Source organism: Mytilus edulis, chromosome 10, assembly GCF_963676685.1.
Source record: "Mytilus edulis chromosome 10, xbMytEdul2.2, whole genome shotgun sequence".
In the NCBI taxonomy this organism is placed as follows: domain Eukaryota; kingdom Metazoa; phylum Mollusca; class Bivalvia; order Mytilida; family Mytilidae; genus Mytilus; species Mytilus edulis.
In genome coordinates this window covers 44,194,927-44,206,801 of record NC_092353.1, presented here as the reverse complement: position 1 = coordinate 44,206,801, position 11,875 = coordinate 44,194,927, and the positions used below count along the sequence as shown (strand labels likewise).

At 30.1% G+C, this 11,875-nt stretch overlaps 1 protein-coding gene across 1 annotated transcript; it reads left to right on the top strand.

Moving 5' to 3' along the window:
• The first annotated feature begins 661 nt into the window (after positions 1–661).
• LOC139491254 (uncharacterized) lies at positions 662–11,875 on the top strand. The gene is made up of 7 exons (XM_071278785.1): positions 662–991; positions 2,785–2,943; positions 4,343–4,427; positions 4,768–4,867; positions 6,425–6,548; positions 7,497–7,626; positions 8,448–11,875. Exons 1-7 carry the CDS (start codon positions 893–895, stop codon positions 9,362–9,364), a joined length of 1,614 nt encoding a protein of 537 aa, XP_071134886.1. The 5' UTR covers positions 662–892; the 3' UTR covers positions 9,365–11,875.

Sequence of the window (11,875 nt, the reverse complement as noted above, 5' to 3'; positions counted from 1 at the left end):
CAATTGTTTTAATTGTGCAGTTATCTGCTATAAGCACTATATTTACCGTGATTAAATATGTCACAGTTTGGCTTTCATCACTCGTCTTTTTTCAGTCATACCCAGAATATGTATAAATTTCATTTTCTTAAATATTAAATGCACTGTAAAGCGAACATTATGGTGTATATATTTATTTTGAGTCATTTATATTTCACATTTGAATTGTTTTCTTGTTTAGTATTTACAGTTATAAAGTAAATATGTTCATTTTGCCAATTATTGTACCGATTTTGCCCTTCGGTGGGTCCTCTATTAGAAATAAAATTTTATCATATGTTACATTGAATTATGCTGAGGAATTATGTAGTCAGACAGTCACATCTTTATCTATATCCAGGAACATATATATTATACTGTTCCCAGCTATATCTAACGTCTAGACAGAATTCAATTGGATCATGCTAAGAAACAAGCTTTTTGAAAAGCTAATATTTTTCGAGTGTAACGGCATTAAGCGCGGACGTCTTTGAAGACACCATCAATTATTTTTCCGTCTTGTTAATAATCCCTACGAGTTGTTGGTCATTTCAATTTTGAAATTGAACATTAGAACATATAAGTTAGTTATACATAAACCAGTTAAAACCGGCTAGTTGACTACGGTATATACAATTACTGAATACTTGGAATAGCTATTAAACGATAACAATTTACATCACGATCCAATTCTGAAATTTTCTGTCATAACAAATTACGGATAATTAAAAGCAGTTTCCAAAATTTTGACAAAATAGTCAAAACAAATTCTCTTCAAATATGAGGTGATCGATTGTTTAGAGATTTTACTATTGCATTGTGGGATACAACTATATAAACAGCGGGTCGTGTTAAACTTTAGCGTGGGTTAACAATGAAGTTTGCCGAGGACAATCAATTGACCATTAAGGACTTGTCATTTAACTCAGACGAAGAAATAAATAAGCTTGACGAGAATATAACCAAGTTAAAGGTAGGAATTTTGTTTACATTGCTTGTTTATTTTATTTTATTGCATTTTCTCTTGTTAAATTTCGATTCTCTTTCAAGTCCTTGTTGAATAATGTTCGTTGATTTCGACGATATACTGTAAACTACTGCTCATCTCATGTTGACTTGGTATGTCAGGCTCCGTGGCATTATCAAATCTAGTATCAAATGCGGTTTTTAACCGGTGTAGAAATGTTTTAAAATCCATTCACAAAATTTTCAGTTAATACTGACGTGAGCTGTTGTCCTGTCAAATGCTGCGCGTAGCAGAAACGGGATTTCGGAGAGAAACGGTTTATATACTCCGATTTTCAGATTTGTCATCTGATTTGCAGCAACCAATGAGATTCGCTTAAATGGACTAGTCCAGAGAAAATTGTTGACGTAAACAGGAATTCTCTATAGTCCATTTCTCAATTCTTTTTTAATCGACTGTGATTGGATAATTAAAATGGTATCGTCTCCTGGTTGATTTTTCACTTAGAAAAATAAAAATTCTCATCCTCTCATGATATGAACTTGAGAACAATATACAATATTGGAGTGGTTTTTAGTGAAAATAGAAATCAACATTTTCCTACCTATAAATGATTTTTTTAATCTAAGTTGTAATTGTAATATATCTTTCACACTATTTTCATTTTGATAATTCTAATCATAATATTACATTTTATCAAACCCTATACAATGTACATTAGTTAACAACATGTTTTTTTAAAATCCTTCACAAATATCCTAGATAATTTTACAAACTACTTAAATATGACATTAAGAAATCGAAATTTAATTTTGAAATTTCCCATAGAATATAAGATCCTCTCAACTATATGGGACCATTATACTGTTAGTGTGATAGTCTACTATATACATTTTTCAACTCTGCATTTGCAGGTTATTTTTTTTAATTATTTTTTTTCTGTGTAGGCTCCATAATATTCTCTTTATATCTTTTAGGGAAATGGTAAAGTTGCCCTTGTAATTGTGGCATGTCTTTTGTCATACTATTTTATACTATTTCAAAGCTGAAAAATAAATGTAAAAAGAATTTATTGTCACAATCAACAATTACATTCAAATAATTTAAACACACCAAAATGTTATTTAAATTTTTAAAAAACAACCTATTTAAGTCAAAATAGTTACATTCAGTGGCCGATCCAGAAATCTTCATAAGTGGGGGCCCACTGACTGACCTAAGAGGGGGCCCGTTCCAGTCACGCTTCAATGATTCCCTATATAAGCAAGGAAATTTTTTCCCAAAAAGGGGGGGCCCGGGCCCCCTCTAAATCCGCCTATGTAATGTCTTGATGAAAAAGACATTATATTTTTGTATTATTTTGTTTCAAATGGAGCATATTTTGTGTAATATTTAATATCTCATCTGGCCAGAATTTGGGAGATATGACCCTTTTAGTTATAGAGACATACATATTATATCTGGAAAGTTAACAAGTCTAGTTCTGACAAATAACTGTCAACTTATTTTTCAATGCTATTCAAATTATACCTTGAATATTTTAAGCTAGGCTTCAGTATGAATTTATGAAATATCCTCATCATGCAAAATTGCTGGACTTCAGTTAAATTTAAGGGTTATAAATGGTCTGAGTAAAACTATTAATTTATGGGCCAGCTGAGGCATGCCTTCAGGTGTGGGATTTTCTCGCTGTATTGAAGACCAATTGGTCACTTCCCGCTGTTTTCTTCTCTTTGGTCAGGTTGTTGTCTCTTTGACACATTCCACATTTCCATTTTCCATTCTAATCTTTATTTCAGGTATGTGGCAGTGGTTCAAGAAGAAACAGTTTGGAGGCTGCAAAGTCACCAAACTCCAGCAAAGGCAATGGAAAATGTGGGAGACCAGCCAACCCTATTCCAAGGCACAAAAGAGATTCCCATATTAAAGCAGAACATAAAAGGAGGGATAAAATACAGGTTTGCTTTTATAAACAAAGATATATCTTTATTTTTACAGCACTGGTATTTTTGCACTTATAAATTTGTAAATGTTCAGGACTATGCAAAAACAATTTTCCATTTTAAAATGCGAAACATTTTCCATTTGAAAGAAATGGAAATTTGTTTCTGTGTTTTTCTTACTATGCTTGTAACATACATATATATATATTTCATAAGTAGTCTATTTTTGAAGTTGAATGTGTATTTTAAGGTGTAAATGATATTATATTTGTTTATATATGATAATATATTTTTGTGATGCATTTTATTTATATTGCAGTATTTGAATATTTGCTATATGAAAAACTGCTGTCTGGTGCATGTTTTTTTCAAACACATATTTTTCTGAGGTACAAAAATATCTTAATTTCACCTGAGCTCCCAATACTTCTCCAATTTGAAAAAGGGGCATAAATCTTGAATAATGTAACTGAAATTCATTGCATCAAAATTAAATTCATTTAATACTTCAAAAGAAACATGGCAAATGAAAAAAAGTTTCCACTTTTTTTGTATATAGACACCCAAAGGTTCAGATGAATATTTCTATATCTATATATATACATTTATTGATTTATTTTTGTATAAAACATGATATACATTCTGATTTGCACAATCTTTTAAAGGCATGCATATTTCTGTGTGTTACTCAATGCATCATTTTTTCAGAATGAATGAATATTTTATGATTCCAAATGATTGAGGTTATTGAGTTGGTTAAAATCAGGGACCAAAGAATTTGGACCTTTTGAAAAATCTTAAAGCTTATTTGGGCCAGATCCCCATTATTCTAGGGTCAGGTAAAGTATCTAAGGTAACTGTATATGTGTGAAATGTTATAATTGTTGTTTATTTATTGAATATATGTATTGGCATTAAAAAAAAAATCATAGGCTTCTATCTTTTCAGATGGATAATGATTTTGTTAAAAAGCTGATTTCTGAGTTGAAAATAGTTTATACTCTTGAACATGTTTATAAATGTAAACTTTTTCATAAAAAAAGTGTGTCTGAAAGGGAAGAATTTCAATGTTTAGTAAATTACAAATCTATGATGAGAAGCTATGATATTTTTGGGTCAAAAAATTAATATAAAACTGCTTTTTGTTTATAACTGCAAACACAAAATTATTTAGCATTTGACAATTCCATACTCAAAAGTTCATCTTAATTAATACCTATCTAAGGGAAGTAACTCAATTGTTGCAGATGAAGCAAAAAGCAGGGATATTTTGATTTTGAAGTTATTGTTTGAGCTAATACCATATTTATTCTCAATAAGGAACTAATTTTTCTAATGATATATTTATTTCAGTGAAATTTGAATAATTTAAAATCTCAATTTTTCATGCCTGGGTTGCTTATTTTGTTTTCAGAAAGGCTTTGATTCTCTACGTGAGCTAGTTCCAGCCCTAGAAAATGTTTCCTCTAAAGAAAGCAAGTCATCAATGTTGTTTAAAAGTAGGTATTAGATATTTTAGTATGAAATATATGTAAAATTTAAGTTTATAGTTACTCTTGATGTGTTTTCTGTCTTGTTAAGATATTGGTATTTAAGGGTTGTGTCAAGTCTATTGATACAGTTACTAGTCTCGGTAAAAATTGTTTAACCATACAACAAAATTTGGACTTCTTTAAATTCACTATCATAAGTTAATTTGGATTATTTTCAAGAGACTTGTATAAGTATCGGTTGACCTGTCACATAAATTGTTCGCTTGTTTTTACTTAAGTTTTGTTGTGAAGCCTCCGAATTAATGGGGCACTCACCCAAAAATTCTGACCAATCTCCCTATTGTAGCTGCTGAATACTGTCGCCAACTTAAGGTTGAATCTAAGGCCGAGCAGGACGAGGCCCTTGCCCTGCACCATGAAATAGAGTCACTGGGTAACCAAATTCAGTAAGTCTAAAAACAATTATTATTTGTGTTGAATTTAATGCAAATGAATTGTAATGTTTTTAATGTAACGATACATTATTTTGTTTTTAAAACCTAAAAACATTGATGAGCGTATTTATTTGTCATGTTTGTATGCAGCAAGATATTCATACTATACTGCTAGAATTTTTCTTGATTTTCAATTTGTTTGACAATGGAAGACAAATAGAAAAAGTCAAAATTACTGCATTATCTCCCCTTGAATTGATTTTTGTCCAGCTTGTATCAACCAATCAAATCATTTTATCAAAATTTGAAGCCAGTTTATTCAAATGTCCTCACATGGAGAAGCTCAGTCTTTAACAGTAAACAAGAGCAGTTCAAGATCTGATTTTAAGCAGGTTTCTAGATTTTTCCTCATGTCAGAGGTTTGTACTTTTATTGATATCGAATTTGCTTTACCTTGCAAGAGGGAAAAAAAAAGAAAAAGATCTTGAAATCTTATTCAGATGAGAGATTATGCATGTTGTTTACTTATTTAAACATGATAAAGGTTCTGTTTATAAGTCAATCTTGCCTTTCACAGAAAAAAAACCATTTTACACTTGTGAAGTGGTTGAAAGCTAGTACATCATCTTGGGGAGATTGCAGTAACTTATATTTCAAAAATACAAGTTTGAAACTCAGTCTGTTTGTAAGAGTTATCACAAACTGTAAGCTTCTTTAATTAGATAAAAATTTAATTATTTAAGAAAATTTTATCATGTAAGTATCATTGGAGACCTTTTTATCTCCAATTTCCCCTTAGAATCCATTAGTATGGATATTGTAGATTTTTTGATTTTTTTTTTGCACAGATCCATATTTATATTAATATTGTTATTGTTTTAATTGTAGATGATTTACACTAATTTTCTTTTTTTTACAGGAGTATATGATATTTCACATAGTTTACAAATGTATAATTAGTAACGATAAATGTTCTAAATTATAAATGCTTTTTGAAGTATGAAAGCATTTAAGTTTATAGTTTGTGATGCACAAAATTCTAGCAGTTTAGTATACAACACATTTCTGACCAAAAAGCACAGGTGTGTTTGATATTTTTTTTAAAGATTTGTTATGCAAGAAGAGTAGAATTGGAAAGTGAATATTCACTCTTGCTTTTATTTTATTTTAAACAAATTCTCTGCTTTGGGTGTCAGAAATGTCCATTGCTTTAAAAAGGAGACAAATGCATTGAAAATATTTTTCAAAAAAAAGGCCTTGCTTTAGAGTTTTTTTCAGAACAGATATTTTAAAAATAAAAAAGATAAGATAAAAAGTTCTTGAAAATATTTTGTAAGTGTCTATTTTTAGATTAACAAAACTTAATGTACTATTATAAGAATTCTTACCTATGGAAATTTTATATGTTATTTCCAATGATCTTTACAAAAATAATCCATACTTGTATAAATTCTAAACTTTTCATTTTTGATGAGAATGCATTTGTCTCTTGAAATTAATTACCTTACCTTTTTTCCAGGTATATTTCATGTGAACGTCTTCTCATTTTGTGTACTACTTATTTTTTAGTATTCTACAAATGGAATTGCCTGCTGTTGGTATAAAACTACAAGAGAAGTCCAGCACTGACCTTGATGCAATGTTTGACAAGTATGTGAAGCAGAAAACACAAGAAAACTGGAAATTCTGGATGGTATCCTTTGGTTTTTATCTGTTATGCAGCGTGTTGTTATTGTCTCTCCTGAGATACATAGAGAGTAATCAGGCATTGATTAAAGTGTCAACATTTGTATAAATCTTTAGATTTCAAAAAGAGGAAGAGGTAGTTACTCCATATTTTGTATATGCCTATTGTTTCTGACATTATGCAAAGTCAGGAAGTAGCAAATTTTTATTAGTTCTTTAAACTAAAAGGAAGCCTCAGTTGGGAAGTTTTCCAATAGTTCGTCTTCAGTAATCACTAGCCTTTAATTGCAGAGTTTGAGAGTTTGAACCCAATCATGAGGATTGGCTAGTTCCTGTCGGAGGTTTTGTTTCTTTTAAGGTTCTCTGGCTTCCTACTGAAAAAAAAAGATTTTACACACACCAGTCAAGCAAAAGTACAACTTTACTATATGTTTTTTAATGAACGTATAAAATAAAGCTATTCGTAATTTTTGAAACTAAAGTATCAAATTATCTCCCCCTTCAAATTAAAGATATGTAGAAACCTTGTAATTTGGAATCAGAGTGAAATAAGATATCATTTGATTAAACTTAAAGCAGGTGGTTATTGCCTTTTACTAATAGAAAATTCAATACATTGTAATACAAGTAGTATATTTTGAAATAAGTGTAGAATAAGCTTTCTTCTAATTCATTAGTGACTTTATAAACCACAAGTTGCATTTGCTAGCAGCTCTTACCTCCCTTTTGTTATTTAACATTTATTTTGATAATTTTTAATGCCCTTTCTCTCCATTCTGTACTTTTATTTTGTTTAAAAGCACAAATTACTTTTATCCAGCTTTCATTATATTTTATTTACATGAACATGTTGCATGACAATTTGAGTTGCTTCCCTTGCAATGTTAAAATTTTGTAACAAGGGAAACAACTCTAATTAATTTAGATAAAAATGAATTCCTTAACATGTTGTCAGTTCCGCTTTTTGTTGAAACCATTGTTTGAGGCTTATAAAAAAGCTATGGAAGGTGTGACCAGGGAGATGTTTGTGAATTCAGTTGGAAAGTGGGTCGAAGAAAATATGTCCCTTATAAATCTCCGACCAGGTAAAAATTAATATATATAATTTAGTAATAGTTCTTTACTTTATACAGATGATACTAAACTTTAAAATTAACAAAACTACAAAGTAGAGATTGTCGTCTAAAAATGCTCTTCATTTTGTTCCTAACAGATGAAAAACATGGCCACCACAAGAAAATTAAATCTGCATCATATTTAAATTGCTTCAGACTGTGCAACAATTCTATCTAGTCAAGATATAATTCTGTATATGTATATAAAAACTACAAGTCTATTATATAAAATTATTTACAAATTAGTTAACACAGCATATTAAGACTGAAATTGTCAGTTGATCAATGAGATATAACCTCCTTAGTTGACAAATTAGTTATTGCTCATTGTTGTTGAACTGGTTCAATGAATGCTTACCATGGAGGCAACTATCATCTAAAGACCAAAAGATGAGGATTTGTAAACATTTACAATCTTTATTTATTAGACATACTACATACTAATCATTACAAGACCTCATTATACAAAATGTGAAACAATTCAAAAAAGAAATGTATGCTAAATGTTGATAAGAAGGCAACTACAAACGACAACCACTAAATAACAGGCTAAAACAAAAGAAAAAACATCTTGAATAATGAAAATGTAAATTTAAGGAGGAGGACAGCTAACTTGCAAGTAAATATATCTATTTTCCCTGTCAACTGTTTAATTTACTTGCATTGTGCAACAGTTCTTCAGAAACCCAATTATTATATCAATAACCCCTGACTTAAAGAATTTTTTATTATATGTAGATCTGAACTATTAAATTTTATAAAAAGAAGATTAAAGGACTTGTATTTTACAGCTGTTTTGTCAGCACTGAGGAAGGTCAGCACTAAAACCAAAATAATGGACAAACCAGAGGAATTTAAAAAGAATGTTGAGGAGATAATAACACATTTAGGTGATGAGAATGGTAATGATTCTTCAGAAAAGGATGCAGAGCTGAAATCCACAAATACATATCTTAAAACTGGACAACTTCCCAAAGAGCAGAGTAATTCAGTTATATCTTCCGCACCATATCATCATCTTACCCTGCCACCATCCCTCACTTTACGTACAAGTTCTCAACAAGTAGGATCGGACAATAAATTCAACCACGGAGATTCTAATTTACAATCATCATTGACGACGCCCTCTACAATTTTCCATCATGATGCACATGTGCAGTCATCGTATGATGCAAGTCTGCCAAACGAAATAATGAGCACTAACTCAGGACTTACCACAGGGGAGATAACAAATGATCATTCTCATGATGTTCCTATGACATCATTTGATCTGTGGGATATCCCGTCTAAACTTCCGTCAGTTGATTCCTCCTCTTCTCTTGTGGATATGGTTTATACAAGCGCTGAGGAAAACATATTATATGATTCGATTCTTAACTCTTTCAGACAAAGTGAATGTGTAAGCTCAGTATTTTCTTCGTCACATGATCTGATGCAGGTTCAGCCTCTCCATGACTTGTCAGATATAACACACGAGTTATTTCCTTCCTGTATAACAACGGCATCAACAACGTGTCATAATTCCACATTCCCTGTGATGTCAACAGGTTATGATCATACCGCAGTTGACATGTTGACACATCCGTCATTCTCTGACCTTGACATTATGCCATCATCAATGGAATCATCTGTTGATCCTATTTCATTCCTGTTGGATGCCGATTCAAAAGATAGCACGTTTCATTCATCTTCATTTTCAAATTTATGATGAACAATCAGTATTATTCTTCAGCTATTGTTAAAACTATTGTTACCCAGGCTAAAAACTATCGTTACCCAGGCTAGACTTTATTATTTCTGTTTGCATTACAGCATTACAAATAACCCTTGCAATGTTCAATTTGTAAAATTTAACCAAGATTAAATAAAAAAAAAATCAATACCAAAAAACAAACAAATTGAGAAAAAGAACGAGGGTAAAATGAATTGCTTTCCTTAATTTAGATACAGAGAAAAGAAGTTAATTAGTTTAAGGGTTGTCTTATCTAAGCAAATACAGAATCTTAAAAGTATTATTGCCAAAAATCAGGCACATATGTATTGGTTTATAAGTTATAAGAATTTAGTGTTACCGGTACTTTATAATTGTATATAGAAATACAATATGTGATATTTGATTTTATTATTATTTTCAGCATTTTTGAGTTGTTGTTATTTACCTGTAATCTGAAATGATTTTGTTTTTGTTCATTTTAATTATATCAGGTGTCTACATAAAGATGCAGAAATTGTTTTTGCTCATTATTTGCCATTTTCATGTCTAATTGTAATCAGTGGTCAAGTATCAATTTTCTATTTCAAACAGATAACTAATGAAAGATATCTTAAATTCACTTCTTGATCCAATTTTTGGTTGACATTTCAATAACAGGGAAATCATAATTTGCTGTTTTATGTCATCCTCAATATTGTGAAATATATGCCACTGGACCAAACAATCAATCAGTATGATACCTTTTAATTTTTATGATTTTTTTCATATAAAAGATACATGTATTCAACTGTTTTCAATCCTCTTTTATTCAATATGAATTAGGACCTACAAATGAATGTCTACAAGGAATTGATCCAATTGGTTAGGTTTTCCCCTTTTAATTTTGCATGTTGACAGTAAAAACAAGGTATTTTCAAAAATGTTTCTTCAATGAAAGAAAAAAAATTTTGTCATTTTTGGTTTTTTGACGACCATTTGGATTAAATATTTTTCATTGGATACCAATTTTCGTGGGTACAGGTGAACCATAAATTAAAATGTTCAATGAATTACAAATTTTCAATAGGCTGTGTATGCGAAGATTTACAAAACCATGAAATCAAATATCCATGAAAATTGCAAGTTTTCCTCAAACCACGAAAATTGATACCCAAGAAATTAAATGATCTACAGTATTCTTCAGATTCTTTGAATGTAAACCTTTAATTTGATATACTGGTTTCAATTTGATTTATTAAAAACTTGCATTAAGAGATTTAATATGTATAATATAATAAATGTGTCGGTATGTTAGACAATCATTTATGAATACTTGAAAAATATTCTCTAGAAATTACCAAGTAGTTTTTTTATGTAACTCATAAAGATTCAAGTAAAGGGCATTATAAGATATTAAAACAGTTCTGCATGAAGGAAAGATGATATTTTGTCAACTAGAATATTTACTCCAAGTGTAAAAGTAATACATTCTGTCCAACTCATTAATCCCTTAACTTACCCTCTATGATTTTCCTACTTGGATATTTAGAGAATGGACTAGTCGTTTTGTAAATTTAAATTCAGGCAGGCCCTTTAAATTTAAGATTATAAAGTGGCAGAGCAAATTATTTGGACCTCTACTTTAATATCTTACAATTATATACATGTTTATTTGGTAAATTTATGTTTTTATTTCACATCCGATATGTTATAATAATGTATATGCTGTAATTCAGAAATAATTGGGTGCATCGGATATTGTGATTTTTGAAAAATGGACAAAACAGTGAAACTTATTATCACAATTTAGAAAAATCTGAAAAAAGATTTAATAACAGATACCGCTAATCAAATTCTTGTCATTGCTGTACTATCCCAATCGCATTATTTGCATTCATGAAAACCTCAATAATCATAGGATACTGGGGGTCCTGGAGGGCTTGGGGTCCCCTTTAGTGGGAAAAATTTATTTGATTATATAGGGAATCACTGATGCATGACTGAACACCGCCCTCATTATAAAAAGTTCTGTATCTGCCAGTGATAATTTCGAAATTAACATTATTTGAAATAAAAAAGCAAAGAACATTTATATTCAGAAAATGGTAAATAAATGGCAAATATTCTACAGCCAACAATATTTAGAGATTTCTTAATGACACTTCTGAATGTGTTGTAGTAAAATAGAAAATTACTGAAAAATTTAAACTGTGATTTTAATTCAATCTGTATACATCCAACGGATTTGGTATAAAGACGCCATAAACAGTATAAGAAACGCATTACCTTGTGCAATGCCAAATTAAGATGCGATTTTAATTATTGCAATGAACTTTCTTTCAGACCACTGCATTTAGAAATATCATCCCAATAATTTCTGAATTCACATAATATATAATTTCTGTGGTTTATATTACTATTCACTTCAATTTAGTGAAGGGTTCTCTTGAATCAATGTTATACTTTTGATCATGTTGATGTGGCATTTTATTTTGTTGCCGAGATAAAAGAAATATTTTAAGAGCT